The sequence below is a fragment of the Acomys russatus genome, chromosome 15, assembly GCF_903995435.1.
Source record: "Acomys russatus chromosome 15, mAcoRus1.1, whole genome shotgun sequence".
Taxonomy (NCBI): domain Eukaryota; kingdom Metazoa; phylum Chordata; class Mammalia; order Rodentia; family Muridae; genus Acomys; species Acomys russatus.
In genome coordinates, this window is record NC_067151.1 from 61,787,182 (window position 1) to 61,811,463 (window position 24,282).

A 24,282-nucleotide genomic window follows, 5' to 3' on the forward strand; every position below is an offset into this window, starting at 1 on the left:
AATCCTGACAGTTTTTAAAATAAAATGCTAGCACTGAAATACCTACCAAAAGCTAGTTTAATAATAATTATTATTATTGATTTTATTGTTGTTGTTTGTTTGTTTTTGAGACAGTGTTTCTCTGTGTAGCCTTGGCTGTCCTAGACTCACTTTGTAGACCAGGCTGGCCTCAAACTCACAGAGATCTGCTTGTCTCTGCCTCAAAGGTGTGTGCCACTACACCTGGCTAAATAATTATTTTTATTTTTAATAAAATGGGAATTTCTTTAAAAATGTAGAAAATATATTCTGTTAAAATTGAATTTTGTGCTAGGCATAGTGGTGTATTTGTAATCGTAGCATTTTGGAGGCTGAGAAAGAAGGGTTTTGAGCTTTATAGGTAGATCCTATCTGAGGGGGCGGGGAGGGAGGGAGGAAGAGGAAACAGATTTAAAATGTACAGTTATTTGTATTTGGGTTTGGTCATTGGTTGGTTTATAATTGTTTTGGGGGGCTTTGTGTGTGTGTGTGTGTGTGTGTGTGTTGAAATATAATTTCTCTCTACAGCCTTGGCTGTCCTGGAACTTGCTCTGTAGACCAGGCTAGCCTTGAATTCCGAGATCCATCTGCCTCTGCTTCCCAAGTGCTGGGATTAAAGATGTGTACCACTGTGTCAGTCAATGATTTTTTTAAAAAAAGAGATGTAATCTCAAGACAGACATGGTGGTGCACACCTGTACTCCTAGCACTTGGGAGCTGGAGGCGGCAGGATCAGATTAAGATCATCCTCAGCTATATAGTAAGTTCAAGGCCAGCTGTGGTTACACGAGACCTCTGAGACACGCACACATACACACACACACACAGAGAGAGAGAGAGAGAGAGAGAGAGAGAGAGAGAGAGAGGAGAGAAAAAGAAGGGTCTGCGTGAACTGGCTCAAACTTGAGATCCGTTTGTCCTAGCCCCTGAAGTGCCATGATCTAGGAATGTGCCTCCATGCTCTGCTATCACAGTGATTTTACAATTTTGATTTGTGGTATGTTCTATCCACAGAATAATGAAAAGAAATGTGAAATTTTAAGTGAATTCACAGGTAAATGATTGATATGTATTCTAAACATTTGATTTAACTGGTATACATACACTATGTATAACGTATGCGCATATGTATACAATACTGTGCTTCTCCTGCTGTCCTTACTGCTCCTTTCTTATGTGAATTATTTGTTTACTTTCTGATAAATTTTTGTTATGATCTATTCTGCAGGGAAAGAGATGCTGGTCGCAAGTTTTGGCAAACCCTATTTTTTTATGGAACAGTGTTCTATAGAAGTTCTATAAGATCCTTTGGCAATTAGACACTTGTGATGGACTCTAGGAATACTGCTATGTTAGGATTGGGTTCTGATTCCGAAGGATTTTCAAGAAAGAGTCCTTCCACCATCAGTCCTGGCACTCTGGCCAGCAAAAGAGAAGTGGAAATAGAGAGTAACACAAAAGAAGAGGAGGGCCCTCGCAAGCGGAGTCGAGAACGGAGCACCGAAGCAGGAAAAGATGATGGTTTGACTGATGCACAGCAGCAGTTTTCAGTGAAAGAAACTAACTTCTCAGAGGGAAACTTAAAACTGAAAATTGGCCTTCAGGCTAAGAGAACTAAAAAGCCTCCAAAGAATTTGGAGAACTATGTATGTCGACCTGCCATAAAAACAACCATCAAGCACTCAAGGAAAGCACTTAAAAGTGGGAAAATGACAGATGAGAAAAATGAACACTGCCCTTCAAAATGGGTGAGTGAACTTCCCAACAGTACACAGTCCTTGTCAATACTTGGGATTCCCTATTAATCTTTAATTTATACTAGGTACATATTCCAGAAGATGGATTTCTAATCTTTAATTATTCCTAAGTAGGCTATAAGGGATGCTAAATGTGTAATAATATAATTATGTCTGTATTTTAAAATTACTTATTTTGTGAATGTGTATGGAGAATGCCATCTAATGCATGTGAAGGTCAGAGGACAACTTGGTGTCAGTTCTTCCACCTTCACGTGGTTTCTGGGGATTGAACTCAGGGCAGGCTTTCAAGGTAAGTGCCTCTACCAGCTGAGCCACCTTACAGGCACCTGTGTCTGTGTGTGTGCTTTCATTTGTACAACTATTACACATTAAGTGGAGCATGCTCAGATTGTTGCTCCTAATGTGATGGAAAAAAGCTTCAGGATTATATTTAGGAAATCTGGATTTCAATCTTAGCTTTCTATTTCTAGTAATGAAGGGATGAACATATTAACAGAAATTAAATTGAGGCTCAGAGGTAAAAGGTTATCATAGCTCCTCTTTCTCAGCATGGTTGAAAGGATGTGATTCACTAACATAGTGAAAACTTTTGTAAATGAGTATTTTATACGACATCCATGTTGCTGTTTTTCATAAGGCACACTGCAGTCAATAGTCCTAGCTTCTCTGGAAACCAACGCAGGATATTGTGACTCAAAGCAACAAACAAACAAAAAACTAAATTGTCTCCTTCCTGTCACTACCCAAATAAAATGACTAACTTTTCTTTATTTAAAAAAAAAGAAAAAAAGGCTTGAGGGGCTGGAGAGATGGCTCAGAGGTTAAGAGCACTGGCTGTTCTTCCAAAGGTCATGAGTTCAATTCCCAGCAACCACTTGGTGGCTCGCAACCATCTGCAATGAGATCTGGTGTCCTCTTCTGGCGGGCAGACACACATGTGGGCAGAATACTGTATAAATAATAAATAAATCTTATTTAAAAAGGGGAGGGGGTTTGGTGGTACACACCTTGCACCCAAATATTCGGGAGGCAGAAGCAGATGGGTCTCTTGAGTTTGAGCCACCGTGGTCTGCATGGGGAGTTCCATGCCTGCTGGAGCTACCTAGTGTCTGTGCCGTGTGCTCATACCTGCTGCCACAAACACCAGACTAAGGTGTTGGATTTCTTGGAATTGAAGTTACAGATAGTTGTGAGCCTCCATATTGATCCTGGGAACTGAACCCTGGTCCAGTGGAAGAACAGTCAGTGCTCTTAACCACTGAGCCATCTTTTCAGCCTAATGACTAAGTGTTCTTAACTTTGTCTAGTAACAGTAGCAATTTGTGTTACAGTCTTTTGACCAGAAATTTAGCAATGTCACTTCGTGTCACTCTGCATATACAACGTGCGCACCTACAGAATGAAAATAGTGTGCAATAAAAACGGAAGTAAAGATATTTTTTAGACAGAGCAATCTAGACAGAAGCCCTGCCAGTCTTCCTGTCTCCATTCCTGACAGTGCTAGTGTTACATGGCCCTGCACTCTTAACCACTGAGCCTCCTTCTCAGCTCCTAATTCTCTTTTTGTGTGATAGAGCCCTGCTGTACACCTCAGTCTCACCTAGAATTCATAATCCTCCCCAAGCCTTGCAAGTGCTAAGATTATAGACGTGTGCAGTGTTACACCTATGACTATTAATTCTCTCTCTCTCTCTCTTTCTTTTTGTCGTCGTCCTCCTCCTCCTCCTCCTCCTCCTCCTCCTCCTCCTCCTCCTCCTCCTCCTCCTCCTCCTCCTCCTCTTTGGTCAGGAGAGAGAAGGGCTATATGCTGCAGTGTGTATAGAGCTCAAGAACGGCCTTGTGAGTTGGTTCTCTCGTCCATCATGGATCTTGAATATTGAACTCAGATCACCAGGCTTGGCAAACGCCTTCAGTCACTGAGCTATTAGTTAGCCCTTATTACCCAGACTTGTCCTGTAGACCAGGCTGGCCTCAAATTGAGAGATCTGCTTGTGTCTGCTTCCTAGGGCTAAACAATTGCCTGGCTGCTCAGAGAGGTTATTTTTTGTTTGTTTGGTGGTTTTTGTTTTTTGAGACAGGGTTTCTCTCTTAAGCTTTGGCTGACCTGGATTCACTTTGTAGACCAGGCTGGGTCTCGAACTCAGAGATCTGCCTGCCTCTCCCTCTCTGAGTGCTGGGATTTCTGGTGTGTGACACCACGTCCATCTTTGCTGAGAGAGTTTTAAGTCCTGTTTTTAATCTCACTGTTACTGATATGGTTACATTTTAAATTTTCATCTTCATTTAAATTTGTAGGTCATAGTGCACCTAGAAATTAATTTCTTTTAGATTTCCCAATGTAGTGGAATATAATATTTCAAGGTAAGGCCAAATGATGTTCTGAATTTTATTGGCATCAATTGTAATGGTTCTCTTTTTAGGTCTGATTTTATTAATTTTGGTTAATTTGGTTAAGGGTTTTTCTGTCTTGTTAAGTAGCCATTTTTTTTTTCTTTTTAAAGAACCAGGAGTTTGTTGTTGTTGTTGTTGTTTCATTTTTGAGTATATGTTGCTTTTGTTTGTTTGATTCCATTTCATTAATTTCCACCCTAATCTTAATGATTGCTACCCATCTACCATTTTGGGGTTTCACTTGTTTTTCTTTCTCCTAGACCCTAAGGTATATTCTTCAGTTGTTTCAGATTTCTCTGTGGTATTTGTTTTTTAATATAAATGTTACCCTTAGGATCCTGAGTTGCACCCTGCAGGAGTTGCTGTATTGTGGTTTTTGGAATTTTCAATAAAAGTTTATTCTTGATTTCTTCAAGGACCTATTCATTATTGAGCAGTGTGTTTAGTCTCTCTCTAGGGTTTCTCTTTCAGCCATGTGTCCTAATCTGTGCTGTTTTAGAGGCAGTGCCATGGGCTTCTGAGAAGAATGCTCTGCTCTGCAGGTTTCAGTGTGATGTTCCTTAGGCGTGTGTCTGTTAGGGCCATTTCAGTTAGGATGTCAGTTAAGTCAGATGTTTCTCTGCTTGTTTTTTGTTGGGAACACCTGTCAATTGGTGAGACTCAGGTACTAAAGTTACCCACTGCCATTGTGCTCAGTGTGACGTCACATCGAATATTTGTTTTATGAAACTAGGTGCACCTGTGTTTGGAATCTTAATGTCCCTTTTGATGGAGTGTTCTCTTAATAAGTGTAAAGTGGCTATTTTTTCTTGCTAGTTTTGGCTTGAAGTCTATTTTATCTGACATCTGCTTCATTTCTAGGTCTACTTGCTTGGAAAACCTTTTTCCTTTCTTTCACACAGGTAGTATCTGCTGTTTGTGGTAATATATTTTTTTTAGAGCAGTTGACAGGTGGTTTCTGTTTGGGGGCCAATCTACTAGTCTGTGCCTTGTGATTGGGGCTTGGAACCATTGAGCCTCAGCTATTCCAGAGTGTGTGCCGGTGCTTACCAGTTTGCTGGTTTTATGTTGCTTGGTCTTTTTCTTCTTCCGTCTTGCTAAACTAGTGTAGTAGCATGGTTTACCCTGCGGTTTCATGGATGGAGTCATTTTTCTTTCCAGTTAAAAGGATCCCTTCAAGTATTTTTCTGTAGCGCTTTCTTTAACCTGTTTTATTTTGCATGTTTTTTATGGAATGTTTTTATTTTTCCTCCAGTTACGACATAGTTTTGCTGAGTATAGTAGTAGTTTGGTTGTCTTTCAGAACTTGAGAACATCTGTCCAGGCCTCCTGGCATTTATGGTTTCAGCTGACTGACCTGAACAGGCATGCTCCATGCCGTGTGTATTTCCGGCTGTGGCGCTGTTGTGTGTGTGTAGTGCTTTAGTTACGTCGTCACCGGGCAGGCGCTTTTCCCGCTTGTTTAGTGTCTTGGATGCATCCTGCATCTGGATTGGCATCCTTTTCTATCTCTGAAATAATGATCTTTTCTCGTGCTTTTAAAAATGTTTTCCATGCCTTTAGAGCCACATTATTCTCCTTCTATACCTGTTGTCCATAGACGTGGTCTTTTCACAGTGTCACACGTCTTGGGATTCGCGCTCCTATTTATTCTGTTTCTCTCTATCCGTGTTCAATCCTCCCGCCTTGTCCTTCAAATACTCTGTCCTCTCCTTGACCCTCTAGTGCTGAAACTTCCCATAGAGCCTTTTATTTGACTTACTATGGTTTTATTTGACTTTACTTAAAAGTTCCAAACGATATTGCAGAGACATTTTTATTTTTTGGTTTTTCAAGACAGGGTTTCTCTGTGTAGCCCTGGCTGTCCTAGACTCACTTTGTAGACCAGGCTGGCCTCAAACTCATATCAGTCTGCCTGCCTCTGCCTCCCAAGTGCTGGGATTAAAGACGTGTGCCACACCACCACCCAGCCAAGACATTTTTATTTACGCTGTAAAATGCTGCATCTTAGATTTACTTGGTAGAGACCACATTTAAAAGAAAATCTGCAGGAGTTGTAGAAACTGTTTTTAAAAAAGTTTTCTGTTGTTCATAATTACCATTTTAAATGTAAGAGTAAAATGCACAGATGTTTTTTCTTCATGTGCAAGTTATTGGTTATGCTGTATGACTTACGGTTAAAGCTTTAAAAGGCAGCAGTATGGAAGTGTGGTCTCTGCAGCCTCAGTGTTCTGTGTGGTTCTGATGTGTGAGGAAGAGAAGGTTGCAAGTCCTGTTCTGCTGTCTCTTTTGACCCTTGCATTCCTCCTTTTCTTCCTTCTAATCCAGTGCATATAAATTTTTTTTCTTCATTCCTAGTTCGTAAGAAATTTCCTATATTTTATTTTTTGCATCTATGTATGTATATATTGAGTATGTGTGTATGTGTTGAGGAGTAGCTTTCACATTAAAACAAAATAGGAACTTTCTGAATCTCATCTTCAACAAAATTACTAAATTTCATGTAGATCTTTATCTCCTTCTTGGTTATATGGGTGGGGGGTGCAATAGTACTGAAGAAACTATAAGCAGATAAGTAAGAGCATAAAACCATTTCCTCTTAAACTGTTCATTATGACTAAGCAATTATGACAGGAATATCAAACAAGTAGAAACTTTGCTGAGTATACTTAATAGTAGTAACCTTGGGCTTTTTTTTGTTTGTCTGTTTGTCCCAACTACCCAAAATTAAGTAATAAATTTTAACTTTACTAAATTGAGAGGCTAGAAAGATGGCTCACTGGAAAAGAGCGCTTTGTGCCCTTGCAGAGGACTCAGGCCTGGTTCTCTGAGCCCACATGGCAGCTCACAGCAGTCTGCACTCCATCGTCCTCTTGTGACCTCTGTAGGCATCCCCCACACACACATATGCAGGATAATAGTCATTCAGATAAAATAAATAAAATTTTAAAATAAAAAGATTGCTACTCTTTTTTTAAAAAGAGGTCTAAAAAAACACAAGTTGGTACGATAAAGGAAAAGAATGTGAGGAGTGGGGGCATTTATTTATTTTTAGTTTCTTTGAGACAGAGATTCTCTATGTATCCTTGGTTATCCTGGACTGGCTTTATAGACTAGACTGGCCTCGAACTCAGAGACCTGCCTGCCTCTGCCTCCCAGAGTGCTGGGTTACAGGCGTGCCTGGCAGGAATGGGGCACTTACAGACTTAAATATATTCCAAGTCTGTGAACTCTCCTTCTCTCTCTCCTGTGTGGATGGATAAGTCCCTACTTGCATTTTTCTGTTTTGAAACTACACTGGTGAGATACTATTTATTTTTCTCTTATCAGAGTGTTAAGGTGATTTTTTTCTTTTCAGTTGTTACATTTCATTGTCAACATTCTTCCTATTCCTCTTTGTCCAGTAGTAGTTTGTTGGTCCTGGGGTCAAAGGCTGGCATATCCGTCCACTGGTGAATAGGATGTTGCCCATGTAGTATTTGTTTGGTCTCCCCGTTCATTTTTCTTGTTTTTGTTGTTGTGGCCTTGGCTTTTAACAACCAAGCCACCACCACCATCCCCCCCCCCCACTCCTTACTTTTATTAGAGTGTAGCATGGAAAGAATATCTACTTACGTCCTAATTGTCACTTGTTCTCATAGTGTATATGATGAGGTTTGAGGACTCCGAGTGTTTTTGGTTTCATTGTGTTTGTGCTAATGGAGGTCATCAGTGAACTAAATTGTTAGATAGTGCAGCCTCTTCAGGGCCAGAGAAGTAAGCCTAAAAATCATCACTTTAACTCAGCAATTGACGTGTTGGTTTGTACTTGTCTATCTTATCTCTTATTTCATTGTAATGACTTGTAAATCATTGCAGAACTGCTCACATGCGGATTACTAGTAAGTGTGCATTACTAATTAGTTCTGAAGTACAGCTGCATGGTAGTAAATGAAGACTTCTGAAGGAGACTCCAGAATTAAATGCTCGTATAACAAACCTATAGTGTGTGTGTGTGCTCGCACACACCTGAAGTGAATATGTGCATGTGTCGAGGAATGTGTGTGCCACAGCTTTTGGAGGGGCATCAGAGGACAGCATGTGCCAGCTTGCTAGCCTGAAACCTGGGAACTTTTGTGAAATGTGCCATGGAGAGAGACGTGGTAGACTACATTATAAAACAGAAGTTCTTTCCTGTCCGATTACCTTGTGAGCCAAAACATGCTTGAGGGCACAGTACTTTTTTACCCCTTTCACAAGGGGTCACTGTCAGAGCTGAGGCTGTCAAGGGGCTGTGGAGTCCCTTTAGTGAGAGAATTATTTAGGAAACTTACCAGTGCCATGGACGGAAGTACAGACGGACATGCAGTCACTCTGAGGAGAGTTCAGGCTCAAGACTGAGAATCCTTCTTTTGGATTTCAAAAGTGAGAGAAAGGTTGGTTCTGTGCCCGTGGCCGGTTGGTGAGTATTCTGTAGTGTGTGCTTGTATGAGATGGAGAAACGACTTAGTGTTTAAAGTCATTTGCTGCTCTTCCAGAGAACTTGAGTTTAGTTCCCAGAGCCCATGTGTTTTGTTTTGTTTTGTTTTTAATGACAGATCCAAGGTCATATATATTTATTTATTTACTATGTATACAGTGCTCTATCTGCAGGCCAGAAGAGGGCACCAGATCTCATTACAGATGGTCATGAGGAATTGAACTCGGGACATTTGGAACAGCAGCCAGTGCTCTTAACCTCTGAGCCCTCTCTCCAGCAGCCACCCCCACCCCCCAGTACCCATATTTAATGCTTTATAAACTGGCTTTAGCCAGCTCCATGGTATCTGACGCCCTCTTCTGACCTCCACAGGCCGTGTACTCAATGTGTACTAAGTAACACATACATAATACATATAAGTAAAAATAAATCTTTTAAAAAATGGTTTGTGTTTGTAATCAGGCTGACTCTGATTCTTGAGCAGCAGGGCAAAGGGAGAGCAAGTTACACATTTTGAGGAAGGAATGTGTGAGCTCAGAATGTGGGGAAAGTAGGGAGAAGGGCCAATTTAGTTATTTTGTGTATGTTATGTGGGGTGTGAAACCAGTCACCCCCGAGAACTTGTAGTCTGCTAGTCTGGTGCTTAAGAAAGAGGCTCCTGCAGATGAGCGTGGCCCAAGTGGCCCTGAACTGAACCTAACAGTCAGATAGGATATCTTAGTCACTGCTATATTGCTGTGAAGAGAGACCATGATGAAACTCTCATAAAAGAAAGAAAGCATTTAATTGGGGGCTTGCTTACAGTTTCAGAGGCTTAGTCCATTATCATCGCAGCAGGACGCATAGCTGCAGGCCAGCAAGTGTGCTGCTGGAGAGGCAGCTAAGAGCCATCTCCTCATCCACAGGCAGAGGCAGAGAAAGAGAGATTGGATCTGGTATGGGTTTTGAAACCTCAAAGCCACCTTTCAGTGACACACACACTTTGTCCACCAAGATATATTTCCTAATCCTTCTAATCCTTTTCAAACAGTTGCCACTCGGATGACTAAGTTTTCAAATACATGAGCCAGTGGAAACCATTCATATTTAAAGCACCATATAGGGATTTATAGAGTAACATACCAACAGACTAGATTAAGCCAGAAATGTGTTCTTGAAATCTTTTTTTATGTTGGGAATTATAGTGAGAATTGTGTAATTTTGCTTTCCTCAAAAAACAGATATGGGCTGGAGAGATGGCTCAGAGGTTAAGGGCCCTGGCTGCTCTTCCAGAGGCCCTGAGTTCAGTTCCCAGCAACCACATGATGGCTCACAACCATCTATAATGAGATCTGGGCCCTCTTCTGGGCTGCAGGTGTTAAATAAATAAATCTAAATAAAAATAAAAAACACAGAAATGAAGCTGGGTAGTGGTGGCGCACAACTTTAATCCTAGCACTTGGAAGGCAGAAGCAGGTGGGTTTCTGTGAGTTCATGCCAGCCTGGTCTACATAGTGATTCCAGGTCGCCCAAGGCTACACAGAGAAACCCTGTCTCAAAAAAACCAAACCAAAACAAAAAAGCCACCACCGACAAAACCCACAGAAATGTTACGGGAATATGTTTTCATTTTAATCCCAGGTGTGGGGTTATGGGGCTGATTCACAGCAGGTGACTATGATTTGATTTGCCTCGTGCTCTAGGAGGGGCTTGGTTTTACCAGCTACAGGTAATTTCTGTGAGTGTGTGATGATTGGGATTCTGGGGACTTTTTAGAGGATATATAAATGCTAGAGCCCTGCTGGTTGTTGCTGTTTGGTGGTTGGATGCTGTTGGTTGTGATTTGTCATCCAACAGCACAAAGAAGAAACAACAAGAAGAAATTAGATGTCCTGACAGAGAAGATCAGACTTGCCCCAGATGCCCCTAGTCAGCAGGAAGTAGTCTAACTATAAAGACCCCTCCCCTCTGTCCTTTTTTACTATCTAGTGTTAGGGGGTTAAAAGGGAAGATATTAAGGGGTGGAGAAGGGTGGAAGAGAGAAGGAAGAACCCCCAAAGTGGTAAAACTCTGGTTACAAGAATAGTTATAAAAAGGATTGATGGCTATACAGTTAAAAGAATTTATTGCTGTACCAGAGAACAAAAGTCCAGATCCCAGAACCCACATTGGGCTCCAAGGAATCTGAAGCTCATTTCTGGCCTTCGTGGTCATCTGCACACAAATTTTAAAAAATAAATTAATAAAGCCAAGTATGGTGACAGACTTGTTTTTTAAAAGATTTATTTATTTATTATGTATACAGTGCTGTACCTGCATGTGTGCCTGCACGCCAAAAGAGAGCTCCCGACTCATAGATGGTTTTGAGCCACCATGTGGTTGCTGGGAATTGAACTCAGGACCTCGGAAGAGCAGCCAGTGCTCTTAACCTCTGAGCCATCTTTCAGCTCCAGTGATAAACCTATTAACCCAGGAGGTTCTTAAATTACAGGCCAGGCCAGCTATGGTGGCTCAAGCCTATAATCTCAGCACTCAGGAAGCCAGAGACAGGTGGATCTCTGAGTTTGAGGCCAGCCTGGTCTACAAAGTGAGTAAGTCCAGGACAGCCAAGGCTACATAGAGAAACCCTGTCTCGAAAACCCCCCCAAAAAAAAAAAAAGTTACAGGCCAGCCTGGGTTACGTATATATAACCCCCCAAAAGTGGGGGGGGGGGGGCAGGGCATGAGGGCAATCTTACCTTTCTTTGTTAAGGCGTAGAACAAGAAAAACGTGCAGTTGAAGTGACTAATGTATAATAATGTACATGTTGTTGTTGACATGCTTAGATTGTAGTGTTTTCTGAAGAAGAAATCAAATTTTCTTTTTCTAGTTTTAGCTTACTCTTTTTGAAACAGGATTAGAATAATACATTGTGGGGCCAGTAAGATGGCGCAGTGTGTGAGTGCTGAGCTCCCTGTCCTGGAGGCCACATAAAGGTGGACAGAGAAAGCATGACCCCACAGAACTATTCTTTGGCCTTGGCACATCCTAAGCAGGGGATCTTCTGAGCTACGTTCCAGCTCGTTTTTCCTTAACTTGCCAAATTTATTTGATTCTGAATGTTATTAACATGTTTGTTTATTTTACAAATTTATCTATCAGTCTCTCCAAATAACTTCTTGGGGTGTGGTGTGTGTGTGTGGTGTGTGTGTGTGTGTGTGTGTGTGTGTGTGTGTGTGTTTGTGTTTTACTCTCCACCTAAAACTGGAGCTTACAGCAGGTCCCCAGGATATGCCTGTCTCCGCCTCCAGCACTCAGCTACAGATGGACATCTAGCTTCCTCATGGGCGCTGGGAGCTTCACTCACTGAGCCACCTCCCAAGTCCTCTTCTTTTTTGTTTTGTGAAGCATGGCCTTGCTCTGTAGCCTAGGGTTAACTCAAATGCATAGCAATATTTCTGCCTCAACCTTCCATATGCCAGATTGTAAGAATTCTTATCGCTTCCAACTCAAAATACTTTCTATAATATATTATTGATTTGTAGTCACATACATTTGCTTCTATTATTTTTTATATTCAGAAGTTTGGGGATTTTTTTTTTATAACATTTAACCATCTAAAATAGCTTCCAAAGAAAAAGCCACATAATAAATTAAGTGCACTGAAAGTAAGTGACACACGTGTTTAATCCTAGCACTCAGGTAGCAGAGGCACGTGAATCTCTGAGGCAAAGGACAGCCTGGTCTACAAAACCATTTCCGGTTCACACCGGCAACACAGTGAGACTGTCTCAAAACCCCTAAAAATTAGCTGGGGAGGTAGCACAGTGCTTGGTTCTTCCAGGGAACCCATGTTTAATTCCAGCACCTACATGTTGACTCACACTGTGAGGATCTGACTCCCTCTCTTGGTGTCCGTAGGCTACAACTGGTGTGTGTGTTGTGTATAGATACACATGCAGCCAAAACACATACACAAAATAATACATTCATTCATTTATTTATCTACCTACTCAGGGTCTTTATGTAGTTCTGGCTGTCCTGGAGCTTGCTGTGTAGATCAGAATGTCCTCAAACTCAGATTTTCCAGCCTTTCTCCTGAGTACTGGGATTAAAAGTATGTGCACCACCACACCCAACACTAAAATAATTTTTTAAAGAAACCAAATAAAATGCCAGGCATTGGTGGCTGATTTTGAGACCCACCTGATCTATAGAGTGGGTTTCAGGACAGCACAGAGAAACCCTATTTGGAGTAAATCCCTCCCCTCAACGAAACCAAATAAATAAATCTAAAATAAATTAGATACATACACAAAACTAGTATTCACCACCACATTTTAATATGTTAAAGTTTTGTCACCTTTTTTGGTGTTTTATTATATACATGTATTCTTTTTCATTCACTCAGTCTCTTATATATAATCATTTGAATTGTTTCAATGTTTTGCTGTTAAAATTGATGATGCGGGGCTCAGCTGGTGAAGGCATTGGTGTCAAGCATGTCAACCTGAGTTCAAACATTAGTGACCATATGGTAAAAGGAGAGAACCAATTCCTTCAAGTTGTCCTAACCTCCACAAACATATACACAATAAATAAATAATAAAGTAAAAACATCTCACATTCATGTGTTAAAAGTAAGATGATAATAGAGAACATTAATTTACTATGTTAAAAATCATGAAGATGTATCTAAAATAAATACATAGGTTTGTATGATTGACGGTCAACAAAGAAAATATCTTAAGCCAGAAGTAGTGACAAATGCCTGTAATCCCATGGGAGACTGACACAGCCAGAGCACTGAGCATTTGAGCCCAGTCTGGCTATATAGTTAAGGCCTGGTCACAAAAAATGAAAAAGAAACAGACACTACTGTTAGCATTTGATACAGTAGTAGATGAACCAACAAAAAATGGCATTTGTATCTTTTTTTGTTTTTGTTTTACATTCATTTGGTGTGTGTTTCTGGGTGTGTTGTCTTTGTGTTTGTATTGTTACCTATGTGTGAGGGTAGAGCTGTGAGGAGAACTTGTGGAGTTGACTCTCTTTGTGTCCTTTGTGAGTTCTCTAGGGATTAAACTCAGGTTGCTAAGCTTGGTGTCAAGTGCATTTACCTGATGACCCATTTTGCCAGGTAGTTTGGTTATTTGTTGTTGGTGTTAACTTGACTTTTTAGAGACATTCTCTCTTTGTAACACATTCTGGGCCCAGAGTCACAGCAATACTTGCGCCTCAGCCTCCCAAGTATTGAGGTTGCACACATGCACCATTATACTCTCCTTAACACTGCTTTCCTTTTCCTTTTTTTATGTTATATGAGGTTTATTAAATTAGCATGGGGGGAGAAGAAAAGGGGAAGAGGTACCCCAGAGAGAGAGAGAGAGAGAGACAGGAAGAGTGAGAAGAAGAGAGAGGAAGAGGCGTGGAGAGACAACAGTACTTTTCTTAAAAGTATTTTACCGAGTCAAATGGCTGTGTTGAAAGTGCTTGCTGCTCTCCCAGAGTCCGTTAGTTTGTTTCCTAGCACCCAGTTTGTTGTAGGTGGCATACAACAGCTTCTAACCCTTGCTCCAGGGAATCTTCTGGCCTCTGTGAGTACTTGCACACGAGGGACACACACACATACAAACAGACACACACTAAATGCTACAAAAATAGTTTGCTGCATATATATGTGTATATGCACATACGTGTATGGTATGTAGTCAATTAATTTATTATAGTACAATGTGAAATTAAAGTGTTACAAGGTTTGCTTTCTCTGAAACCTTTTTCTTGTTCAAATTTTAGGATTCTTCAAAATTGTACAAGAAAGCAGGTGATGCTACAGCCATCGAATGCCAATCTGAAGAAAGCACCCGTCTTCATTCCCAGGGAGAAAAGAGTCCTTTGTCTAGGAAGCTTTCTCCAGTACATTCACAAATGGCAGACTACATTAATGCAACTCCGTCTCTCGTTGGCAGTCGGGATCCTGATATAAAGGACAGAGCATTACTTAATGGAGGAACTAGTGTAACAGAAAAGTTGGCACAGCTCATTGCTACGTGTCCTCCTTCCAAGTCTTCCAAGACAAAACCGAAAAAGTTAGGAACTGGCACTACAGTAGGGTTGGTTAGCAAGGACTTGATCAGGAAACCAGGTGTTGGCTCTATAGCTGGAATAATACATAAGGACTTAATTAAAAAGCCAGCTCTTAGCACAGCAGTTGGGTTGGTAACTAAAGATCCAGGGAAAAAGCCTATGTTCAATGCAGCAGTAGGACTGATCAATAAGGACTCTGTGAAAAAATTGGGAACTGGCACTACAGCGGTATTCATTAATAAAGACTTAGGCAAAAAGCCAGCGACTATCACTACAGTAGGACTGCTGAGCAAAGATTCAGGAAAGAAGCTAGGAATTGGTATTGTTCCAGGGTTAGTGAATAAAGATTCTGGCAAGAAATTAGGACTTGGCACTGTAGTTGGACTGGTTAATAAAGAGTTGGGAAAGAAATTGAGTTCTACAGTTGGCCTGGTGGCCAAGGATGTTACAAAGAAGATTGTAGCAGGTTCAGCAATGGGATTAGTTAATAAGGACGTTGGAAAGAAATTAGTGAGTTGTCCTATGGCAGGACAGCTGGCCAGTAAAGATGCCTTAAACCTGAAATCTGAGGCACTGCTCCCCGCTCAGGAACAACTTAAGGCGTCTTGTAGTGCAAACATCAATAATCATGAAAGTCAAGAACTTCCTGAGTCTCTGAAGGACAATGCTACCAGCAAAACTTTTGAGAAGACTGTTATACGGCACAGTAAGGAAAGCATGTTGGAAAAGTTTTCAGTCCGAAAAGAAATAACTAATTTGGAAAAAGAAATGTTTAATGAAGGAACATGCATTCAGCACGACAGTTTCTCATGTAGTGAAAGGGGAGCCTTTGAGACCTCGAAGCATGAAAAGCAGCCTCCTGTATATTGCAGTTCTCCAGACTTCCACGCGGGAGGTGTCTCTGATGTGTCCTCAGCTAAGTCTCCCTTCAGTGCAGTAGGAGAAAGCAACCTTCCTTCCCCATCACCGACTGTGTCTATTAATCCTTTAACCAGAAGTCCCCCTGAAACTTCTTCACAGTTGGCTCCAAACCCATTACTTTTAAATTCTACAGCAGAACAAATAGAAGAAATTGCTGAGTCTATGGGAAAGAACCAGTTTAATGTTGAAAGTACCCATTTGAGTGTGGGTCATAGGTCATTAAGTCATAGCTTAAGCATTGAGTGTAAAGGAATTGATAGAGAACTAAGTGACTCAAAAAACACACATCTAGATATTCCTAGAATAAGTTCTTCCTTGGGAAAAAAACCAAGTTTGGTTTCTGACTCTGGTATTCATACAATTACTCCTTCAGTTGTTAATTTTACTAGTTTATTTAGTAATAAGCCTTTTTTAAAACTTGGTGCAGTAACTGCACCAGATAAACACTGCCAAGTTGCTGAAAGCCTAAGCACTAGTTTCCAGTCCAAACCATTAAAAAAAAGAAAAGGACGAAAACCTCGGTGGACTAAAGTGGTAGCCAGAAGCACATGCCGTTCTCCAAAAGGACTAGAATTAGACAGATCTGAGCTCTTTAAAAATGTTTCATGTAGCTCACTATCAAATAGTTCTGAGCCAACAAAGTTTATGAAAAATATTGGAGCATCGTCTTTTGTTGATCATGACTTCCTTAAACGCCGATTGCCAAAGTTGAGTAAGTCTTCAGCTCCATCTCTTGCTCTCTTAACTGACGGTGAGAAACCATCTCATAAATCTTTTATTGCTCACAAACTGTCCTCCAGTGTGTGTGTCACTAGTGATCTTTTGTCGGATATTTATAAGCCCAAAAGAGGAAGACCTAAATCCAAGGAAATGCCTCAACTAGAAGGTCCACCTAAAAGGACTTTAAAAATACCTGCCTCTAAAGTTTTTTCTTTACAGTCTAAAGAAGAACAAGAACCCCCAATTTTACAACCAGAAATTGAAATTCCTTCCTTCAAACAAAGTTTATCTGTCTCTCCTTTTCCAAAAAAGAGAGGCAGGCCTAAGAGGCAGATGAGGTCTCCAGGGAAGACGAGGCCACCTGTACTATCAGTGGCTCCATTTGTTGCCACTGAAAGTCCAAGTAAGCTAGAATCAGAAAGCGAAAACCATAGAAGTAGCAGTGATTTCTTTGAGAGTGAGGATCAGCTTCAGGATACAGATGATTTAGATGACAGTCACAGGCAAAGTGTCTGTAGTATGAGTGACCTTGAGATGGAACCAGATAAAAAAATTAGCAAGCGAAACAATGGACAATTAATGAAAACAATTATCCGAAAAATAAATAAAATGAAGACGTTAAAGAGGAAAAAACTATTGAATCAGATTCTTTCAAGTTCTGTAGAATCAAGTAATAAAGGGAAAGTACAATCCAAACTTCATAATACAGTGTCAAGTCTTGCTGCGACATTTGGCTCTAAATTGGGCCAACAAATAAATGTCAGCAAAAAAGGAACCATTTATATAGGGAAGAGAAGGGGTCGAAAACCAAAAACTGTCTTAAATGGCCTCCTGTCCGGTAGCCCTGCCAGCCTTGCTGTGCTTGAACAAACAGCTCAGCAGGCAGCTGGGTCAGCATTAGGGCAGATCCTTCCCCCTTTACTGCCTTCACCTGCTAGTAGCTCTGAGATCCTTCCATCACCTATTTGCTCTCAGTCTTCTGGGACTAGCGGAGGTCAGAGCCCTGTTAGTAGTGACGCAGGCTTTGTTGAACCTAGTTCAGTGCCGTATTTGCACGTGCACTCCAGGCAGGGCAGTATGATTCAGACCCTTGCAATGAAGAAGGCGTCCAAGGGGAGGAGGCGACTCTCTCCTCCTACGCTGCTGCCAAATTCTCCTTCTCATTTGAGTGAACTCACATCCTTGAAAGAAGCGACTCCTTCCCCAGTTAGTGAGTCTCACAGTGATGAAACCATTCCCAGTGACAGTGGCATTGGGACAGATAACAACAGCACATCAGACAGGGCAGAGAAGTTTTGTGGACAGAAAAAGAGGAGACATTCTTTTGACCACATCTCTCTTATTCCCCCTGAGACCTCTACCGTCCTAAACAGTCTCAAAGAAAAACACAAACACAAATGTAAGCGCAGGAGTCATGATTACCTCAGCTATGACAAGATGAAAAGACAGAAACGAAAACGAAAAAAGAAATATCCCCAGCTCCGGAATAGGCAGGATCCAAGCTTCATCGCAGAGCTAGAGGAGCTGATAAGTCGTCTAAGTGAAATTCGGATTACGCATCGAAGTCATCATTTTATCCCCCGAGACCTCCTGCCAACTATTTTCCGAATCAACTTTAATAGTTTCTATACACATCCTTCTTTCCCCTTAGACCCTTTGCACTACATCCGGAAGCCTGACTTAAAAAAGAAAAGAGGGAGGCCCCCTAAGATGAGGGAGGCGATGGCGGAAATGCCGTTCATGCACAGCCTTAGTTTCCCTTTATCCAGCACTGGGTTTTACCCTTCTTATGGCATGCCTTACTCTCCCTCACCCCTGGCGGCTGCTCCAATAGGACTAGGCTATTATGGAAGATACCCGCCCACTCTGTATCCGCCACCTCCCTCTCCTTCATTCACCACCCCACTGCCGCCTCCGTCCTATGTGCATGCTGGTCATTTATTGCTCAATCCCACCAAATACCATAAGAAAAAGCATAAGCTCCTTAGACAGGAGGCTTTTCTTACAACCAGCAGGACTCCTCTCCTTTCCATGAGCACCTACCCCAGCGTGCCTCCTGAGATGGCTTATGGTTGGATGGTGGAGCACAAACACAGACACCGTCACAAACACAGAGAACACCGTTCTGAACAGCCCCAGGTTTCCATGGACACGGGCTCTTCCAGATCAGTCTTGGAATCTTTGAAACGCTACCGATTTGGAAAGGAGGCTGTGGGAGAGCGATACAAGCATAAGGAAAAGCACAGGTGTCACGTGTCCTGCCCTCATCTCTCTCCTTCAAAGAGTTTAATAAATAGAGAAGAACAGTGGGTTTCTCGGGAGCCTTCAGAATCAGGCTCTTTAGCTTTGGGATTGCAAACACCTTTACAAATTGACTGCTCGGAAAGTTCTGCAACTTTGTCTCTTGGAGGATTTACTCCCAATTCTGAGCCAGCCAGCAGTGATGAACACATGAACCTTTTTACAAGTGCAATAGGCAGCTGCAGAGTTTCGAACCCTAACTCCAGTTGCCGGAAGAAATTAACTGACAGCCCCGGACTCTTTCCTGTACAAGATACTGCACTAAATCGGCCTCACAGAAAGGAGCCGCTGCCTTCCAGCGAAAGGGCAATACAGACATTGGCAGGTAAGCGGGTTGTTGTCTATTATTTGTGTTATAGTAATAAATTATTCTCCCACTGGTTTCTGGATTCATGTATTGGCCTTTTTAATAAGTTTATGCTTTTTAATTTTGTTTTTATAAGTATTTTGAAACCTCCAAATTTTTATTTTCCTTAGGCTTCAGAAATAAGGTAAGGAGTATCTTTGTATTAAGTATTTATTTATTTTTGAGAAGCATCATTTAAAAAAAAAAAAAAACTTTGGAAACTAGGAATAGTGTTTGAACTTTCCTGCACAAAAGTTTGTGCTTGGTTCCTTCAGTGAGAAATGGTGCATACACTTGTTAGCAGACATAGTGCTTAATGTTTGCCAGTTCCCACATCTCAATAAAGATGTAGCCATTGAACACTTCCAGGCCTAGGATTTGACGGAATACTCGAGAGAGACTATATGTTCCAGTGCACCTAAAAGCATCTTCATACGTTGGGTGGGCGTGGTGGTACACGCCTTTAATCTCAGTACTTGGGAGGCAGAGGCAGGTGGATCACTGAGTTAGAGCTCAGCCAAGACTACACAGAGAAACCCTGTCTTGAAAAACCAAAAAAGTATCTTTAAATAAAAGGACACAACACATACCTAAATAATTCCTTTGTTGCTCCTAGAAAAATGTTTTTTTTTTTTTTTTGAGAATTGAGACAGTAGAAATAAAACTGCAATTCTTGCTTATTTAAATAAAGGATGGCCCTAACTTAGCAATTACCAGACTCATTAAAAAGCTTGTAAATTAACTATAAAGTCTGATGCTGTGTCTGAGTTTCTAGAGATAACTCAGGAGCATTAGAACTGAGTCACACTAGTGCTCACCACAGTAAGCAAAGAGTTGTTTTTATACTTACTCTTTTAAAAGGGTAAAAGTTTGAATATTAGAAAAAAACCCTTAGAGACAAGTAGTTTTTGTTTTTGTTTTCTAATTTTCTTTATTCATGATCTTTGAAAAAATCAAAATCTTCCTGGAAAAGATAGATTTCCTTCTTTAAAATGCAGAATAAAGGGGAGGCTGGAGAGAGGTGGTTCAGAGCTTAAGACCACTTACTATTCTTGAGAGGGCTCAGGTTTGATTACAGCCATTACAGAGCAACTTAGTCTGTAACTCCAGTTCCGGAGATTTGGCGCCCTCTTTCTTCTCTGTAGGTCCAGACTTGCAAATGGTGCACAGATCTTAATGCAAGCAAAATACTTGTTCAAAAAAGTAAAAAGTGTTTGGGTCTTTCTCTGAAGCCCTGAACTCATAGAGACCCCACTTTCTTCTGTCTCCCAAGTTCTGGGATCAGAGGCATGCACAACCACATCCTAGCTAAAATATTTGTTTGTTTTTATTTTCCAGAGAAGGTCTCACTATGTAGCTCTGGCTGTCCTGTAATTCGCTATGTATACTGGCTCACCATGAACTCACAGAGAACCCACCCTGCCCCTCCCTCATGCTGGGAGTAAAGGTGTGCACCATGCCTTGCTTCCTTTTTTTTTTTTTTTTTTAACCCCCAGGAAAGTTTTTTTGTTGTTGTTTCTTTTTTTTTTTTTTTTTTTTTTTTTTTAATATCTTGTTCTATTACTTTCTTATACATTTACACCACTCCTGGCCAATATTCTGTTTTAATATGGAGGAAAACAGTCTTAACTAGTTTTATTTGACAGATTTTTTTTTTAAACACAGATTTAACCACTGCCAGTTTTTGAATATCAAGTATGTGCCAGGTGCTGTACTTTGGGTGCCTTGTTTATAATAGGAAATGGGGTACTGTTACTGTTAAATGTACCGGTATGGCCTAATAACATTTATTATCAGGCCTATAATTATTATTACAGCAGTATTTTTTAACCCGCTAGCAATCAGTCAAGGCATAGACACTTGTTATATTTTAAAATAGCCTTAGTTTAAATAGCCTTAGTTAACCTGGGGCAGGACAGATATCAATACCCTAAACTACTTCCCCTACTGGGGCAGGTATGAGATCCCTGCGCCAATCCCATGCCATCTGCTTCCAATAACTTCTATCAAGCTACCTCCCATCCATAATCCCAAATACTTGCTAATGTTCTTCATCTGGGCCAAATCTCCATGCACGCCGCTGGCCATGTGCTTCTCCTCCATCTAACCCATGGCGGCCTTCCTCTCCTCTCTTCTCCTCCAGTCTCTCTTCTTCCCAAGCCCAGGAACCTTAGCCACGCCTATCTCATTTGTACTTCCTAGGTGTGAAGGCCTTTTATTAATTAGCATCAAAATACATCAGACCAACAGGGTACACATTTCATTTTTCTGTGGAAGAGAGGAATAATAACAAAAACGGTATTAAGTTTTCTTGTTGTGAAGCGGGCATGCTGGTGCACGTCTCTAAACCCAGACTTGGGAAACAGACATAGGAAGATGACTTACTGCAAGTTGAAGGCGAGTTTGGTCTCTGTAGCAGATTCCAGTCCAAGTAAGGCTTTGGGGTATGAACCTATCTCCAAATACCAGAAAGAAAAAAAGTTTCTTTTTGGGTGTGGTAAAATGTGTAAAAGAGGAAATGTAGGACTCTCTGAAATGACATCCCGAGGGAAAGACCTGAAACACAGTAGGACACTGAGCACGAGAACAATCGGCTGGAGAAGCAGAATCCTGTGTATTTGTTTATTCATTAATTTCTTCACTCATGTATTGAGTTCAGAGGTGTCAGCACTGCTCTAGCTATTTACGTGCAGTAGTAAGCAAAGATCTATGTCTTACTGCTCTTTTAGGGCTGTGAAGCCAGATGGTAGAGGGCTAAGCAAATATGTGATGACGTAATTGAGACAAGTGCTGTGTAGCTAGTATTACAGAATAATTAGAAACTAAGAAGTAGGAGAGGGTTATCTAACTGCACAGTTAACACGACCTAAATATTTAAAAAAAAAAAAAAAAAAAGTGCCATGAGAAAACTAGGGTGAAACATATTTTGAACATCCTGAACTGGAAAGGAGCTCAAATAAAACTTAAAAAAAAAAATAATAATAATAATGATAGAAGAAACACAATAGTTCAAGAAGATAGACTTTTGAGAGACATGAAGGTTGGGGGTACAGATAAAAAGAAGTAGCAACAGTAGCCAAAGCATATGCTAAGACTCCGGGAAGCTGTGGCTCAGTGCTAGAGTGCTTGCCCAGCATGGATAAAGCTTTAGGCTCTTTTGCCTCCAAAGTGAAGCATTTAAAGCAGAAGGATAGTCGGTCTTTAAGACAGCAGTGTGAACATGGTTGCTTAACACAGGACGTCTGATCCATCCGTTGCAAGCTCTTGCAGCTGAATGTCATAAGGTAGAGAAGAAGACTTACTATTCAGGAAGAGAAAATGAGAGAGAAGGAAGCAGCATTTTTAGAGTGGTTTCCAGATACCTCTTTGGGGCATTTAGTTTAATGATAATGAGATTAAGTGAGACTAGGCATTACACAGAGGAGAGTATTAGAGGTGGAAAACAAATTTAGGGAGCTGGAGAGATGGTTCAGTGGTTGACACACTGGTAGCTTTTGCAGAGGACCAAGATTTAATTTCCAGAACCTATATGGTAGCATGGAACTGTTTGTTCCAGAAGATATGATAATGTTGCTTCTGATTTCTTTGCACGCCATGCATGTATGTGGCACACATAGATATATGTGGGCAGATGCTCATACATATAACATTAAAACATTATATGTATATATATAATTTTTGCATTATATGTATATATATATATAATTTTTATTTTATGTACATTGGTGTTTTGCCTTTTTGTATGCTTGAATGAGAGTGTCAGATCCCCTGGAACAAGAGTCACAGATGGTTGTGAGCTGCCATGTGGGTGCTGGGAACTGAACCCAGGTCCTCTGGAAGAGCAGCCCATGCTCTTTACTGCTGAACCATCTCTCCAGCCCCAAATAATTGTTCTTTAAAAACTAAGAAAAAGCTGAGCATTGGTGGCACATGTCTTTAATCCCAGCACTTGGAAGATAGGCAGGTAGATCTCTGTAAGTTTGAGACTAGCCTGTTTGGTCTAGTGGGATATGTAGAGTGGGGCCAAGAGCAGGGATACAACACTATTCTGCCTCTTGGAGCAGCCTGAGTAGTTATTTTTATAAAAAACCTTTCAGGGCCTTGTTTTGCTCATTGTGTTTTAAAGGCAGGGTTGTACTGCACTCCCCTCTTGTGAATGGCCTAGTGTAGGTGGGTGGCTATAGTGGTGCCTTGGACGGGAGTCCAATTCAGTGTGTAAGTCACAAGGATTTCACAAGGTGGTTAAGACATGTCTTTTCTTATAAATGGGGTTTCTTGTGAGCTTTCTAGGAAATTACAGGCTTATAACTGAGGAAGGAAGGCTAAATATGCTTAGTCCTTATGCATGACTCATTACTGTTTTGACACTTATATAAAAGAAATATGGTCTCCATTTCAAATACTGTTAATTGTGCTGGAATTCTTGACTCTTGACTAATGAAATTTCAACCAGATTCTGAAATGAAGGGCTTCTTTCCCTTTCTCTGTCCCCTTAACTGTCTGTCTTTCTATCCTGTTGCTGTGTGTGTGTGTGTGTGTGTGTGAGAGAGAGAGAGAGAGAGAGAGAGAGACAGACAGACAGACAGACACAGAGAAAGACAGAAAGACGGGGGTTGCTCCTAAATATAAAAATTGTACATTAGGCACGTTAAAATGACGTAGAGACTGATGAGATGTCTCAGTAGTTAAGAACACTTGTTCTTGCAAAGGACCTAAGTTCTATCCTTAGTTCTCAGTACTAGGAAGGCAGAGGCAGGAGAATTTGAGGTCATGCCTGGCTACATAGTGAACAGCAAGACTACGTAACAAGTCCTTGTGTCAAAGACCACCTGGGGGTTTGTCAAAACTTTAGGGGAAGGGACTAGAGAGATAGGTCAATCAGTAATGGATCTCCAACACCCATGTAAAAGCCAACTGCAGTTGCATGCCCCTGTAACCACAGTTAAGGATGGGAGGAGACGTAGGCCAACCCCTTTCATTCATTGGCCAGCCAGTCTAATCTAGCCAATCTTGAGCTCCATGCTCAAGACATAAAGTAGAAAGGGCTGGCAAAATAGCACAGCCATAAGGCATTTGCTCCCAAGTCTAGTGACCTGAGTTCAGTTCCTGGACCCCATGTGGTGAAAGGAGAGAAGTAAAGTTGTCCCGTGAGCTCCACATGCATGAGCTGTGGCATGCTTGCCCACTCAAGTAAATTTATCTTGTGTGAGGAAGAGAAAGGGGTAATATGTGTGGAGGTCAGAAGACAACTTGTAAGAGTAAGTTCTGCTCTTCTACCATGTGGATTCTAGCGGCAGATGTGGTAGTAGGCACCATTACG

General features: G+C 41.1%; 1 protein-coding gene across 2 annotated transcripts in view; it reads left to right on the forward strand.

The window, feature by feature from the left end:
* The window catches only part of Ash1l (ASH1 like histone lysine methyltransferase), a 117,396-nt gene that overhangs the window by 19,124 nt on the left and 73,990 nt on the right, over positions 1 to 24,282 (forward strand). For both annotated transcript variants that reach the window (XM_051157495.1, XM_051157496.1), the window contains exons 2-3: positions 1,247 to 1,766; positions 14,384 to 18,941. In XM_051157495.1, the coding sequence (XP_051013452.1) occupies positions 1,347 to 1,766; positions 14,384 to 18,941 (4,978 nt within the window). In that variant the 5' untranslated portion in view covers positions 1,247 to 1,346. The remainder of the gene's footprint in view (positions 1 to 1,246; positions 1,767 to 14,383; positions 18,942 to 24,282) is intronic.